At 51.8% G+C, this 16,639-nt stretch overlaps 1 protein-coding gene across 2 annotated transcripts in view; it reads right to left on the bottom strand.

Annotated features, from left to right (window-relative positions):
* Nucleotides 1-4,637: 4,637 nt before the first annotated feature.
* The window catches only part of ADCY5 (adenylate cyclase 5), a 156,003-nt gene continuing 144,001 nt past the window's right edge, over nucleotides 4,638-16,639 (bottom strand). For both annotated transcript variants that reach the window (XM_036851447.1, XM_036851448.1), the window contains 4 exons: nucleotides 12,998-13,261; nucleotides 11,757-11,961; nucleotides 8,764-8,888; nucleotides 4,638-7,041 (listed from right to left, as the gene is read on the bottom strand). In XM_036851447.1, coding sequence (XP_036707342.1) covers nucleotides 6,913-7,041; nucleotides 8,764-8,888; nucleotides 11,757-11,961; nucleotides 12,998-13,261 — 723 coding nt within the window. In that variant the 3' untranslated portion in view covers nucleotides 4,638-6,912. The remainder of the gene's footprint in view (nucleotides 7,042-8,763; nucleotides 8,889-11,756; nucleotides 11,962-12,997; nucleotides 13,262-16,639) is intronic.

Genomic DNA, 16,639 nt, shown 5'->3' with positions numbered 1-16,639 from the left:
ATTTCTATACACTAATGATGAAAAATCTGAAAGAGAAATTAAGGAAACACTGACATTTACCATGGCAACAAAAAGAATAAAATACCTAGGCATAAACCTACCTAGGGAGACAAAAGACCTGTATGCAGAAAACTATAAGACACTGATGAAAGAAATTAAAGATGATACCAACAGATGGAGAGATATACCATGTTCTTGGATTAGAAGAATCAATATTGTGAAAATGATTATACTACCCAAAGCAATCTACAGATTCAATGCAATCCCTATCAAATTACCAATGGCATTTTTTTTTTTAAAGAAATAGAACAAAAAATCTTAAAATTTGTATGGAGACACAAAACACCCTGAATAGCCAAAGTGGTCTTGAGGGAAAAAAACAGAGCTGGAAGAATCAGACTCCCTGACCTCAGACTATACTATAAAGCTACAGTAATCAAGATAATATGGTACTGGCACGAAAACAGAAATATAGATCAATGGAACAGGATAGAAAGCCCAGAGATAAACCCATGCACCTATGGTCAACTAATCTCTGACAAAGGAGGCAAGGATATACAATGAAGAAAAGACAGTCTTTTAAATAAGTGGTGCTGGGAATACTGGACAGCTACATGTAACAGAATGAAATTAGAACACTCCCTAACACCATACACAAAAATAAACTCAAAATGGATTAAAGACCTAAATGTAAGGCCAGACACTATAAAACTCTCAGAGGAAAACATAGGAAGAACACTCTTTGACATAAATCACAGCAAGATCCTTTTTGACCCACCTCCTAGAGAAATGGAAATAAAAACAAAAATAAACAAATGAGACCTAATGAAACTTAAAAGCTTTTGCATAGCAAAGGAAACTACAAACAAGACAAAAAGACAACCCTCAGAATGGGAGAAAATATTTGCAAACAAATCAACGGACAAAGGATTAATCTCCAAAATATATAAACAGCTCATGCAGCTCAATATTAAAAAAACAAACAACCCAATCCAAAAATGGGCAGAAGACCTAAATAGACATTTCTCCAAAGAAGACATACAGATGGCCAAGAAGCACATGAAAAGCTGCTCAACATCACTAATTATTAGAGAAATGCAAATCAAAACTACAATGAGGTATCACCTCACACCAGTTAGAATGGGCATCATCAGAAAATCTACAAACATCAAATGCTGGAGAGGGTGTGGAGAAAAGGGAACCCTCTTGCACTGCTGGTGGGACTGTAAATTGATACAGCCACTATGGAGAACAGGATGGAGGTTCCTTAAAAAACTAAAAATAGAACTACCATATGACCCAGCAATTCTACTACTGGGCATATACCCAGAGAAAACCATAATTCAAAAAGATACATGCACCCCAATGTTCATTGCAGCACTACTTACAATAGCCAGGACATGGAAGCAACCTAAATGCCCATCGACAGATGAATGGATAAAGAAGATGTGGTGCATATATACAGTGGAATATTACTCAGCCATAAAAAGGCACGGAATTGGATCATTTGCAGAGATGTGGATGGATCTAGAGACTATCATACAGAGTAAAGTAAGTCAGAAAGCGAAAAACAAATATTGTATATTCACGCATATGTGTGGAGCTTAGAAAAATGGTACAGATGAACTGGTTTGCAGGGCAGAAATTGCGACACAGATGTAGAGAACAAACGTATGGACACCAAAGGGGGAAAGTGCGGGTGGGGGTGGTGGTGGTGTGATGAGTTGGGAGATTGGGATTGACATGTATACACTGATGTGTATAAAATGGATAACTAATAAGAACCTGCTGTATAAAAAAATAAAATTCAAAAATTCAAAAAAATAAATAAATAAAAATTGTTTTGGCTATTTGGGGCCTTTTGAGTCTGGGCTCAGTCAAATTATTCCTTAGATATGCATCTTTACTATATAGGGCCATCATCCAAAGCACAACATGCATCCTGTTTTTCCATACTGAGTTCCCCTCAGTGCACACCATGGGAGCAACGGGCAGTAGCTGTCGTAACTGGTAGCTTGATTCTTGAACTGGAATGGCAGGCAACACTCCCTTTCCACAATCCCAGTAATCGAATACTACCTATCTGCCAGCTGTCAAGGCATTCATAGGCCCGAGATTGGTAATCAAAGTGTAGACAAAAGACATATCCTGAAGGGGCACACAGAATGCCAGACCTATTATTAAACTCTTAGGACATGGTCAAGCTAGGGGTCAGTGATGAATTGGGAGATTGGGATTGACATGTATACACTGATGTGTGTAAAATGGATGACTAATAAGAACCTGCTGTATAAAAAAAATAAATAAAATTCAAAAGTCAAAAAAAAAATTGTATCGTAATTTAAGGATCCATTTTCAGGCCATTTTGGTCTTAGGCCCAAAGCCATGCAGTGTTACCAAAAAATAGCATCTTTTTCTTTTCCATGGATTCATAACTGAAATCTCCCCAGTTTTGGAGAATGCAGCCTAGAAGGCTGCAAGAGGGAACTGAATTAACGTTGCCGATTTTGAAGGTGTTTTACTGCCAGGTGCTCACAGCAACAAAATCTTTCTGCCAGTCCTTGCTATGGTCACCAAGAAGCTCAATCCCCAATAGCCAGTTCTTAATAAGTAAGACAACCCAACATAGACATGGACAAACAAGACCAAGACAAAACCAAACCAAAACAAAACCGGGAGTCCCAAGCCTTTAATCCAGGTACAGGGTCCCTCAGCAGCTGTAACCTTTTACCTCATCTGCCACAATCCCGCCAGGTGGGCCTCCAGCCCATGATCTGGTCAGGCTTGCACAGGTATGTTTCTTTAACAAGGTTTCTCATCTAAAAGACATCTTCCAAACCGTTTCTTCGCTGCAAAACGAAACTAAGCGCCAGAGGTCAGCGGCACCTCCCCGGGGAAATCCGGGGCGGGGTAGGGGGTGGGAGAGGTGGCCCCTGGAACAAACGGCCCAGGCAGCTACTTGGACTTGTCTACAGGCTCTCAATACTGGCAAGGGGCTGATGAACCATGGGCAAAACTCCGTTTGGACTTACCTTCTGGCTGGCTCACCAAACCTGTTAGGGAACCAGGTTCATGCTCCCCGAAGCACAGCAAGCCAAAACGCTGAGACGCCAAGGTTTGCAGCAAACAGAGGGTTTATTTGCAAGGCAGCTAAGAGAGGAGACGGGAGAACACACCTCAAACCCACCTCCCCAAGGCAAGGGCCTCGGGGTATTTATATAGGATAACCAATAAAGAAGCAGGGCGGTTTGAGGACTGGGGAGTGTAGGGAAAGTGATTGGAAAAAGGTGCAAAAATCCTTGTTCTGCGCAAGCTAACTAAGCTACAGGCCTCTGCTCGGTTAAAAGGTCACTTGCGCATGCCTAGTTGAAGGGTTGGTGGTTAAGAGTCTTAACCAGCTCAGCTTGAACCAGAAGCAGCTGACTCTAAGTTTCTGGAAAACAACTCAGGCCAATATGTTATTGTTTAGGCTACGTGCAGATTGGAGGACACGCAAGTCTTTTGTAGCAACAATTAAAATGACCTTGATTAGTGAAGGCAGGTTACAGGTGAAATGGAATTGACTAACAATTACCCACGGTTTCACTCCAGCCTGACAAGATCTTTGAGTTAAACTTTAGCTCTATGCAATTACATCCTTCACCACGCACATTTGAATTCCTAATGATGTCTATTCTCTTTGGGGCAGGAGGCCTGTCTAGGACCAGGACTACCACATCTGTGGCCATTGTTGCAATGAACCCCAGTGAAGTGTCTTTCAACGGTTCCTTCATTTTCACTTGTGTTCAATTTAATTTGACCAAGCCCCTCTGGTTTTATTTCCTGAACCCAAATATAACCCTGCATTTGATGGGTGCAGCAGCTGGGAATTGCTGAAAAGTGTCCCCTGGCTTCCTACCACCTTTCCCTTCCTCTCAGGGGAGGAGGAGTCCTGGACACACAGTGAACTTACTTCCCTGCGTGGGCTTACCAGACAGGCCCGCTTTAATCTCATCTGTTAATTACCAGCTGTGTGGACTTAAGCAAGTAACTCAGCCTCTCTGTTTCTTCATCAGTGAAATGCGGTGGCCAGGACGATTAAATGAAGTCATATTTGTAGGGTGCTTATCCCATGCTCTGGCACACAGAGTGCCTAATAAATGGTAGCCCTTGTTCTTAGCTATCCAGGTCAAGTCAGTTCACCTCCTGCCTACATCTCCCCCACTGCCACCTACTTGGGTCCTTTCGATGATCTGTGTTCCCCCTTGTATTTTCAATTTTCATTCCCTTAGCAAAGAAACATGTTTGGCTCACCTGTTTTAAAACATCCTCCCCTTGACCCTGGATCTTTTCTGGTTCCATCCTCCATCCCTTGTCCCCTTCACCCCTGGCCCCTCTCCTCATCTCTCCATCCCTCAGCCTCCTGCACCCTGGCATGTCAAAGGTCACCAGTCCAAGGTCACCAGCGTTCTCCCACCTGCTGCTACAACGACTGCAGTCTTCAGCTGACATTCTCGCCACAGCAGTGCGCTGTGCCCACTCAGGGGCGCTCTCCACCCTCTGAGGCTCCCTCTGCAGTGCCTCTCCTGTGCTGGGTACACTGTTCTTCCAGCTGGAGCCAGGCCCACGGCCCAAGATGCAAATCAGACCAGGACACGTTACCAGTGAAAGTGTTTAATAGTTAAATTAGTTAAATAGACTTTTCAATTTCCATGGGAAATCATAATTGTATTCATTTTTGCAAGAGCAGGGATAAAAAGTGTGCACACCCCTTGGAGGGAATGAAGAGCTAGCACTACACGTTGTCACCAGTCACTGCCGGGATGGAGAGGATGGGTCCCCACAAGGCCAGGGAGGCCATGACCAACAGGGGAAACACAGGAGAAACTCAGCACACACATTACTCAGGTTGGGAGCAAAATGAAAACCCAGCACCACTGGCGGGCCATATGGAGGGGTCAGGGACTTGAATACAACACCATGGAGAGAGCCGGCCCCTCGTGACAGATGCAAGAGGCGTGATGCAGAATTCAGAGGCTGGAGCAGCAAAAGCACAGAGAGACTAAGGCTGCCAGTTTTAGGTCCATAAGCTTTGCTTCTCAGAGCTGTGTTCAAACTGGGGTGGGAGACAGTGTGTGGAAAGGGGAGGGTGGTGCTAGTGTCCAGTGAGAGGTGCTGCAGGTGGGCATCAAAGTAACATTTCACAGCTGGCATATAGCTGCCTCCTCACCTCCTTCAAGCCCATGTTGGAGGCGAGAATAATGCTGCCCTGAGAAGCAACAAGAAGATCTGGGCACAGGACCAAAGGATTCTGTTTGAATATGTCTCTGTAATAGTATATCATTTCCCAAATGCCTCCCTCATAGGGTATAAAAAATAGAGCTTTTTCTTGGTATATTTGACTGCTCCCTCCCCCCAAAACAAAAATCAGACAAAACGAGATTTCTGCTAGCTTTGCCCCATGGACTCTGAAGCTGGCCTCTACTCTTTCCTCTGTCTGGTTTGCAGGTGGAGAGCAAGGCCACCGCCCTTTCCTTGCCTGAGGGCTGCACATTACATCCCCAAGTCTGAGGGATCATCTCCCGAGAGAGCCACCTGCACCTCGGCCAACAGAGGAGCCGGGCAGGCGAGGTTTCCTCACACCCCCAACGCCAGCTGAGCTCTCACAGTTGCAGGAGCTGCCTCTCTGCAGGCAGCAAACACTGACATCTCAGGGAGTGGAAGCCTGGAGGGTGGCCGAACTGTCCACCGCAGGTTGAGGCTGCTTCCCTTGATTCCAACTTGGCCTGAGATGGGAAAGAAGCTTTTGTTTTCTTTTCATTTTGTTTGCATTTTACTTAGGGGAAGTGTGTGTGTGTGTGTATATGTGTGTGTGTGTGTGTGTGTATGTGTGTGTGAGTGTGAGAGAGAGGTGGGGTAATGTGTGCATGCATCTTCCTACCTATGGTACCCCGAAAGGACATGCTCACTGTTCTGGTTGGACCTGGGGAAATCTTAAGTGAGGAAAACAGGTGTCCTGAATGAGACCAGTTCCGCAGCATAAACACACACACACACACTCCAGTACATTGACATACGTACAGTACAAATGAGCACAAATGCCCTGCTGTGCACAGCTGTTTTCTAATATAGAGAATTTACAAAATATAGAATTTGGTATATTTGTTAGATCTCCAAGGTTTTCAATAATACAAAGTAAAAAATACAAAAAGACAAGTTGGGGTCCCCGCCCTCCCTCCCCAGTGGCATCCTGCTTTGCCTGTGGGTTTCTTACACGCATACAACTAGCATAGTCTAAAGAAGGGCACAGAAACGTGTTTTGTTTTATTTAATAAATATTTTCTTTTTCTCAGAACCACCACTCCTTGCTCCGGGGCCTCTGGCCTCCCCCTCGCAGTTCTGCCCCCTCCAGGGGGCACCGGCTGTGTGTGTGGGTGTGGGAGGAGCCCGCGAGGAAGGCCTCGGTCCCTCCAAAGCCAGCACTCCTGCCCGGGGCCCCCTCGGCCACGGAGCAGGGCCGCAGCCTCGCTCTGAAGTTTAAAGGCTCACATAGAAAAGCAGCCCCAGGGCCCGGGGCCAGGTGGCGCCGCCTCCCGCCCGCCGAGGCCGTGCTCCCGCGGCCCCGCACACGGGGCTGCCGCGCGCCCAGGCCCCTCCAGCGGCGCCTCTCCGCCCGCGCACGCGCCGCAGCACCCGTTAGAAAACGAGATTCCGATCGAGTCTGGCGGCGTCTACTACAGGGGGAGACATCTTTGGTCAGCTTGGTGCTCGCAGGACGCTGGCACCCCGGGGCCTGGGACGGAGACCGCCCGCCCGCCAAGGCAGAAGCTGCTTCTGGAGTCAAAGTGGAAAATCTCAGGGCGGCCTCGTGGGCTGGAGCGAGGCTTCCGCCGTTTCTCTGGAGGCCAGGCTGCCTGGCGTCCGCAGCGGCTGCTAACTGGGCGGGGGCCCTCCGTTGAGGAAGTATGTCATCATCTCGCCTTTGCCCTTGACCTTGACCACACCCCGGCACTCCAGCTGGTACGTGTTGGCGGCCAGCACCTGGTACATGTCTGTGGTGACCTAGGAGGCAAACGAGGAGAGAGGACAGGTCATCCATGACCTGAGCCCTGACTGCCTCCGACTCGGAAGGGTGGGTGGCGTGCCCCTGCGGGGCGGCTCGTCCGGCGAAGGGCCTCAGAAACCGGAAGGACAGCAGCGCCCACCCCTGCTGCGTGGCATGGCGAGCACCTCACGCCTGCGGCCCGCAAACTGCCTGTCACCGTCCACAGTGGGAGAAACGCAGACGCTGAGGGGAGGCGCTCAGGAGCTCACAGCCGTCTGACTCCCCACAATCAGTGCCCAAGGGTTTACCAAAGCCTCACTCCTGAGTGATCAGAAAGTTCTAGAAACCGGTTTTTCACCACAGACAGTTGGAGAACCACTGCTGATCTCATTTTATCCTTCTGTGAGGTAAGAACTATGACCTCAGGCTCAGAAAATCTAAGTCACTTGCCCGATATTACGTAGCTAATAAATGCTAGAGCCCGGATTCACTTCAGATGGTGCTGCCTGTCTCTGCTTTGGCTTTTGGAACAAAGAGGGGAACTCACAGGTGGTTTCAGTAATGACACAGCACTACTGCAGGGCGAAGGGCCAGAGCAGGGGGCACAGGAGGAGCAGGACAACTAATGCCTCACCACAAGGTGATCCAAGAGCCATTTCCGAGCATAGCCAGCACCCGCCCCCCGCCAGCGCCCCCATCACACGCCTGCTGTGGGACCAGGGAGGAGGGGGCAGCATATTCCGTGAAAGGTAAGCCCCACGCAAAGGCGAGGTGCTGGGTTGTCATGTGGTTACTGACTGAGCCCCTCACACCTGTCTGTGGGCGGGGTTGGAGGCTCTGTAAACACTCATCCTGTCTCCCCATCTCCCTTCAGGACCCCCACTCCCATCCTGCTGTCCCTTCCCCCGCCCCCCGCTTTGGCACAGGGATGGAGGTGAGAGAAGGCCATCTGGCCAGGGCCCTCAGGCAGCACCCACAGGCCAGCCAGGGCTGTGCTGGGGTCAGCCCCTTTGTTCAGAGGCCCCCCAGGGGAGAGAAGTTAGGGGCCAGTTAAGCAGCGTCAGTGTGAGCAAGGACCTTAACAATGGCCCAGTCTGCACTTGGGAAAACCAAGGCCGGGGAGGCTAAATGACCAGACACAGCCTCACAGGGACCCGGGGGTGCCAGACTAGAGCCCAGTCCAGGGCCTCTCTGTGTCAGATTGGAGCAGAAAGAATCAAGGAAGGCCTGAGAAAAACAAAGAAAAGCAGCTGAAGAGCGGCAGGCCTGGGAATCACAAGCACCAGCCGCAAAGGATGAAGAGAGGAGAAAGTCTCCAGGTCTCTGGCCAGGCACCTTGGCTGTTGAGGCTGGTGGGAGCACCATCCCGGGACCAGTGGTCTCGTCTGTTTCTCAGAGCTAGGCCCTGAGTGCCGTGGGCTCCATTTGGCAAGACCCTGCTCGTTGCGGCCGCCTCGTGTCCGCTCTGCATGCCTGGCTTGGCATCTGCAGCTGGCTGCCCTCATTCCCCCCCATTCCTTCTGTGGCCAGTAGAGGGCTTTGCACAGGGTAGAAGATCTGTCCAAGGTACTGACAGACCAAAACACAATTGTGTTCTCCAAGCTTCCAAGATACCAGCGCCAACTGCCCCATCACCCTCAAATTTGGCTGCAGAAATTCTGACTGGGAACAGCGGGCGGCCTGCTGGAAGACCACTTAGCATCACACAGAGGTCCCCACGTGGGCGCTCCTGCACTCACCTGGATGCGGTCGGGCACGCCGGTGCTGTCCATGCGGCTGGCCACGTTCACTGTATTGCCCCAGATGTCGTACTGAGGTTTGCGGGCCCCAATCACCCCAGCCACTACGGGGCCGATATTGAGCCCTGCAGGGGACAGAAGTCAGAATGCTCATCAGGGTTCAGACTGACGCTTGCCCTGCCCGCCCTCACTACCGTTCCTCCCTCGACACTCGGCAGATTCTCCGCCTGACTCTTGGCCTGAAGACACCCAGGGTCCTCCCGCCCTGAGGCTGTGCCTAACCCCACAGCTGCCACTGCTCTGCTCCTATTGCATGCTTGCTAACTTGAGGCGACAGGAACCCATTCACATAGCCGCTGCTCCTGTGTCCTCGCCACCCAGGCAACGTTCAGCTCCTGCAAATCCACCGCTAGACTGCCCTCTTCAAAGTTTCCAGTTAACCTCTTGCGTTGTCTGATTGCCTTTCCTTAATTCCCCCTCTCTCGGTGGCATTTAAGTTTTCACCTTCAATTCACACTCAATATACCAGACTCGCCATTTTCTTCTTCCTTGCTCCTCTGTTTGTTTCAGGGGTGCCACCATTCTCGTTCTTAGAACCTACCTCCTAACCCACCTCCCTGCCCCCAGAGTCTCCTCTCTCCAGGTAATCCTCCCTCAGGCCGCTGAGCCGGGGCGGTGATGCCGCAGCACCGTCCACATGGGCTCTACCTCTCCATCTCTCTCCTACACTTCTGCTCCGGTCTGTCCGCCTTCCCAGTCCCACCCAAGACAACACTGGGCAACCCTGCCCCTGAGCCTCTGCCGTGCTGGTCTCCACCTCAAGTGTCCTTCCTCCTTCTCTCCTGGCGAAGTCCTTCCTGGACACATCTGCCTCAACCGGCATTCGCTAGACATGTCCTGCCCCATCTCCAAGCCCCAGGGTGCTCCCTCCTATTACATAAACTGTCTCTCACACTGGGCCTTATTAAGCCTCGCTGTTGCTTAACTATTTCTTGTGTGTGAGCGGCAGGACCACAAACACAGCAGAAGCTCCCACATAACACCCCTTGGTCACTCACTAAGTCAGAAATGTCATCAGTTTTCAAAACTGTTCCCTCCACGACCCTCCTCTTTGGTCCCATCAAACCACATGTAGCTTATTACCTCACGTGCTATTCCCAGGCTGGACTGTCGCCCTCACTGGCCAAAAGCCACGCTCCCCAGGGAAGACGTTCCTGAGTCTGTAGGACGGGATCTGCCACACAAGGCTCCCAACTGCCTGCCCAGCTACTTATCTGCCTGCCACTCAGTCCCCAGTCCTGGTCCAATGAAGGAGCTGGGGCAGCTCACAGAAATAAGTACACACTGGGAGAAAAGTGCAGATCAATGCGGGTGAGGGAGATGGGGTGAAAGGAAAATAAGAATGGCAACATCACAGGAAACCAAGAGTGACATTAACACAGAAGCACAGGCTGCCCGTCAGTTAAAGCAGGCCCCCAGCTGGCTCTGGTCTGGCTTTCCAGCAGCCGATGCAAAACGAAAACCTGGTCCAGTCCATAGGCATGTGTCCACGGGCCCACACGGCCAGCTCCTCAGGGAAAGCCCAGTTCCCAACACTCGGGCCAGAACGAAAGGTCTCCTGAGGACATTCATGATCACAATATTGATTTTTAGGAATCCAATATTTCAGTCTAATGTGCTAATTTTTAGAATTGAAATACCAGTATTTTTGTTGGTGAATCTCTGTTCCTTTTTTAAAAAATGTGAAATCTGAATAATTTTTGGCCTGAGATATTTCTTGGAGGGGGGGTCGATCATACATTAAAATTTTGACAAGAACAAAGGCCTGCTCTTTTGGAAAGCATTCTTTACCTCCACCATCCTCAGAAGGAGGAGCGAGCAATGCTCGACAAAGCAGTTTCTTCTGAAAACGGAACTCTTACTCTGAAAGCCTGGGCATCCTTGGCAAGATACGTGCTAAAAAAACAAACTGCTGAGACACCTTGAACCTTATCAAGCAACACAGTCAGAGCTGTGATTCTGAGATCATTTTGTGGATATAGTAGGGGAGCGAACAGGCAAGTGTGCTGATGTACGCGGGTTTACCCTGTGCTATTCTTTCAGCTCTTCTGTAGAGTTGAAACGTGTCAGAATAAAAGGTTGGGGTAATAAAACAACAAGATTGAATACCAAAAGGTGTACGGCACAGGGAATATAGCCACTATTTTATAATAACTTTAAATGGAGTATAATCTATAAAAATATTGAATCACTATGTTGTACACCCGCAACTAATATAATACTGTAAATCAACTATACTTCAATTAAGAAATAAAATAATAAAATTAATACAAAAAATGAAAAAAATTATATAGGGTTTTGGTTCAAAGATTTTCTGAACAAGTAGAGTATGGCTCTGCCTGTTTTGAAACTGACCCAGGGCCTCTGCTCAGAGCTCCCCACTCTCTCCCGCAGCGGCCCTGCCTCCAGGACACCACAGCATCTACGAAGCTCCTCAAAGCCACCCAGCGAGGGCCAAGGCATTCGACAAAGAAGGGATCCAGGGAAGATACGTGGACTTATCTCCACATCCTCACCGTTTCTTTCCCCAGTTTGCGTAGACCAGAAGAGCTTTCACAGCACCTAGAAGATCTTGCTCACGTGCGCACAGAAACCACTTGGAGCTCAGCGATAACCTCTCTCTGAGTTCCTGCCTCTCCCACCGGGGGCCCCTCTGCCCTTGGCACACAGCATCCCCCTACAAAGCCTTTCTGGTAGGCACAGTGAGTGGGAGAGGCGGGAACTCAGAAACAGGGTGTCCAGTGCTTACCACCATGCAGAGGAGGCACCTCCAGGCCCTAGGAGAACTCTGCTGTGTGATGGGGGCCTACCCCCACCCCTCGGGCAGGGACACACTGCAGTGTTAGCCTCTGCTTGGATCGGGTCATGGTGGTGGCATGGGGGATGGTGGGTGGGAGTCCCAACAAGCCCTCGGGACTCCGGGCAGGGCTCACCAATCTTCATCTGGAAGTTGTTGAAGGAGTGCTCGTTGATGTACTTCATTTGGTCCATCAGCTTCATGGCGAAGTCAGCCAGAGCTTTGATGTGGGTCTTGCCCACCTTGTCATAGGTGGAGTCATTGAGGCCCGAGGCGGCCATGTAGGTGCTGCCGATGGTCTTGATCTTTTCCAGCTGCCTGAACCGATCCTCACTGATGATCTGGACAGACGGAGGACAAGCTGGGTCACCCCCAAGTTGGGCACTGAGGTCTGCAGGGAAGTGTAGCAGCAGGGCCGCCTCGTGTCTCCCCAGTTCACACAGGGGGGCCCATTTCCGTCACCAACTCAGTGCAAAGCCCTGGTGCTCCCCAACAGTCAGGCCTTCTCCAGCACTTACCCTGTGGCTGTCTAGTGGCTGTGGGCTACGAGCCCAGCCCCATACAAGAGCCCCTGGGGCCAGGTCACTAGTCAGCTCTGGGGCTCTGTCCCCCGACAGGGATTGGCAGCCATTTTCCCCTTTGCTGGCTCAGGTCTCCATCCCTCCCAGGGAGACCTCCTCACCATTGTCCAGGAGGACGCTCTTCTGTCTCCAGGACCTGCCGGAAGCCTGTCCACACCCATTGCAGCCAACTCCAGTTACCCCACCGCCCGGGAGTCTCGGCGCCTGCTTCTGACACTGCCTGGTCCCAGCTCCATGCCCCAGCCCCTGTATTCCCGCTGCGCTCGTCCCTCTCACACTCACTACGCGGTGAGCGCCCAGCCCCGAGACTGCTCTACTGGTCACAGTATCCCCAGGGCCTGGCACACACTGGGTGCTCAACAAGGGAGTAATAAACAAAGGAGAAAATGTCTTTGTTTCTGCCTCTGCTGTTCAGGGCTTTGCATCTTTGTCCTGCCTCCTCCTTTAGCCTGGGAACTCCTCCTCCCTTGGACTCTCTCAAATGCTGAGTCCCAGCCTGGAGCCCCATCCAGCCCTAGATGGCATGAGAGGAATGGCGGGTGACGGGGGTGGGGCAGCCAACGTGCACAGACTGCGAATTCAAACAGCTGGGCTGAAACCCCAGCTCTGCCGCTTGCAGGCAGTGACCCAAGGCAGGACGTTTAACGTGCGGGGGCCTCGTCCTCCCCATCGTGACGTGGTGATGGGGTGGAAATGTATGCAGATGCCTGTGACAGTGCCTGGGACACAGTCAGAGCGCCTGACGCCTCTGCTCACATCTGGTGATGGGAGAGGGGGCGTCGGGGCCCGGCCGCACCTCGTCAAAGTCGGCGATGATCTCGTTGAGCAGCCGCAGGCACTCGACGCCCTCGTTGTTGGCCTCCAGCTCCACGTAGAACTCAGAGAAGTTGGCGATGGAGGCGAACATGACGGCCACGCACTCACACGACTGATAGTAGAGCTCATCGTTGCGCCGCTCGCGGGCCAGGAAGTGCGCGGCTACATCCTTGGGCAGGATGTTGTGCAGCAGCCGCCGGTTGTAGGCCTGCAGCTCCTCCATCTCCTCCTTCTCCTCGGTGGCCTGGGACAGAGGGCTCGGTCAGGGGGAGGGCAAGCATCGTGCTGCTTAGAAAAAGGCAGTGCAATCCGCCCACGTGCCAACGCAGGCCCAAGATTTCAGCAAGTGCTGACTTTGCATCCTCGCTGCTGTCTCTACTTCCTGGTTTTCTATAAAGAGCATCTCTTACTTTGACCAACAGAAAAGAGAGATCTGTAGGTAGCTAACTCTTCCCGCCTGCCTCTTGGAAAGCGACGCCTATGAGGGCATTGATCCTGAAGGAGGGAACCCTGAGTGGACACAGGTCCCGGAGGAGAGGCTGGAAGGATCCTGTCTGCCCCAGATGAGGAGAAGGCAGGAGGGTAAAGGGATGGTCCAAAACCACACGCAAATGGCCCTCCAGCCACCCAAAGGCTCCTCGACTTTCCATTTTCCCCTTCATATTGGGAAATGTGATCAGAAAGGCAGTTTGAGAAAAATCACTTTAGCAGACTGACCACAGAGAAAATGGCTCGAAGCGCTGCCCGTTCTCCCTGGTTCCCTGAGAGCTGACTCACCCCAGGGCCAGACACAACCCGCAGGGCCAGGAGGTGCAGGTACCCCGAGGTTGCCACCTGGGCGGGACAAGGACATCACTGATGACTTTGGTTCTCCCCTAGCTTGGGTCCTGGGTCTGGGACAAGCTCACTCTCCAGGATAAAGGGACAGTGCAGAGCCCTCGGGTCAAGAGGCCAACAGCGGCCCCCAGGCTGAAGCACAGAGGTAGTCCTGCACCCCGGCATGCGAGGAGCCAGCTGACCAGAGTGCTCAAGGGACGCGGGGGTACAGACTGGAGCCTGCTGGCCTCCTCCCCTCAATGGCAAACAAAATGACCCCCTGAACTGGGGGTGACCGTGTTGGTAAGGCAGGCAGGCAGGTAGGCAAAGGATCACTGGCAGGGCTGTTTAAAAGATCTAGCCAGCCTGCCTGGGCCTTCCCTAACTACACATGGAGGCCTTTCTGTTCACTGCAACTAGAACATCCAAAAGGGCCAGGAGTATTTCTCAGGGCCCCAGCCCTCCCGGTAGGTGCTGGCTGCCTCCAGGGAAGGAGCTGGCACGCCCACCAAGGCTGCAGGACTGGGTCCAGCAGGGAAGGAGGAAGCTCAGGGACCCTGAGGCTCAGGGTCTAAGCCTTGCCTCGGAGGTGAGAGGACCCACTTCATTCCTGGAGCCACTGGAAACGTGGCCACAAGGATGGGGATCACACCCGAGGAAGCTCCTGGACCCTCAGGTGCCTGGGGGCGGTCCAGCGGGCATGTGCTATGTGCTGTCTTCCTGCCAGGTGACCTCTGCTCCTATGAGGTGGGACAGTTTGACACCCCCCTCCCCATAAATAAGTGCCACCTGCTCCTGCTCGGGAACAGGTGTGCCAGAGGGAGAAGGCTGGAGTGGAAATCCCTGTACTTCTCGCCTGCTATCCCGTGGAGGAGCCCCAGCTGGTCCATCTGCCTCTGAAAATGCACCGGACTGCCCCCACTCCTGCTCCTACTGCCCGCTGAGACCACATGCCTGGGGACCCTGGAGCACCTCAGCTCCTCTGATCAGCCTGCAGGTGGCAGAAATGTGACACGTGCCTTCCCAGAGAGCCTCTGCCCAACGTGGCAGGCAGGGTGGCTGTGGAGGCTGTGGGTGGGGACTCAGGGAGCAGAGACGCAGCTGGGAACGCACGCCAAGCGCAGAGGCCCTGGCCAGGTATGCCTGCCACATCTGGGGAACTCTGCCCAAGACATGCTGGCAGCTGCCAGCATAGCCAGCTGCTTCTAGGGCTGGGCTCTGCCCAGGCAGGATAGCTTAGGGGTCCACAGACGCTTGCTGGTCCTAGTAAGTTCAATGCTGTGGGAGGGGACAAGAATGGGCTCTCCCAAGAGCTGAAGCCGAGTGGAGGGGGCCTTGCAGGTTAGGGTGTGTTCCTCGTGCAGGTGCTTCAGGGAAGCTAAGAACCCCAGGCTCCCCACCTCCCCGTCAGCACCGCACCCACCCATCACGACCACAGACCCAACAGCTAAATGGGCTGCTGCATGAGACTGGGCGTGGGGAATGGACCATCACTCACCCATCCCAAGGACCTGCGTTCAGGTTATTGTTTATCCCTCCCCAAAGCCCTGGAGCACAAGGGGAGATGGAAGGAGGTGGACGCATCATGAGACTGTCAGAGAGCTTGAGTGGAGAGAGGCTGACGCACCTAGCAGGTAGAGACACGCTCACCCCCCGCCCCCCGCAGACACACACACAGTGTGCATGGCCTTCTTAATTGTTTTCAAAATGGGAAGTGGTCAGCCACTTCCCTTCCAGTTTTCCCTTCCTTCCTGCCCTTGTGCAGAGCCCTTGGTGCCTGAAGAAGGAAGTGATCAGAGGAAGGGGTGCCACGTGTGGTATGTCCAGTGTGCAAGGAAGCAGGGCAGTGAGGGGGAGAGGGCATGGTAGGGCAGAGAAGGGGGCTGGGGTGGTTGGGAGGTCGGTTCCATCGAGCAAATGAGTAAATATATGAAAGGAATGGAAGGGGAGGTTCTCACAGCCAGAGATGATATTTGCATGCATGGAAGGGAGAAAGCTAGAAAGAAGCCTGCGGTGTTGCATTGGCAATGGGTGTGCTGCTATAAACTCATGGTTTTAAATATCAACAGACAGATATTGGAGCAGTATCCATCTATATGTATGTGTGTATATGTATGTTTGTTTCTATGTTCCTACGTACCTACATACATTTCCTAGCTTTGTCCACAGAGAGGACCTAGAACAGTGAGTGCCCTGATCTGGGTTTCTAAATACCATTCTCCACTAAAAAGAATTGGGGCACTTTGAAGGGAAAGTACATGATGAGCCCCAGACATCATCTTGTGCCAGAAAGTAAGAAGATGCTCAAAGAATGATGGACCCAACTGAAGAGACACCGACCAAAGCCAGGACAATTAAAGCATTAAAATAAATAATGAGAGGAGCAGAGTAAACCCCATTGAATTCGATAGGAATCTATGAGTCTATGCTGATGTAGATAAATGAATGACCAAGTAAATGAGAGGGGAAGAAGGAGAGCTCTGCCTTACAGGAGAATGCCGATTAACAAATGCAGAAGGAATGACAGACATAGGTCATCGCTACCTGGCAGGCAGAGTCAGCAGTGGATGCTGAGGCTGGTGGGTGAGGTTTGCTGGAGATCAGAATATTGGCATAATACCAGAGTATCTTTCCACAAAATGCTAATTGAGTACAAAGGGGAAGATGGGGACCTGACAGTGGAGAAGTCTGGCGGACGCCCACTTGAGTGGGTGATCAAGGTAAATGTCACCAGGGGTGGGACAGGCCAACATAGAGGAGTCCCCAGGCTGATGCTCTGAGAAGTGCACAGTGTCATTTCCATGGT

The sequence above is a fragment of the Balaenoptera musculus genome, chromosome 4, assembly GCF_009873245.2.
Source record: "Balaenoptera musculus isolate JJ_BM4_2016_0621 chromosome 4, mBalMus1.pri.v3, whole genome shotgun sequence".
Taxonomy (NCBI): domain Eukaryota; kingdom Metazoa; phylum Chordata; class Mammalia; order Artiodactyla; family Balaenopteridae; genus Balaenoptera; species Balaenoptera musculus.
Note: the sequence above shows the minus strand (reverse complement) of the source record. Positions and strands in the feature narration are given on the sequence as shown.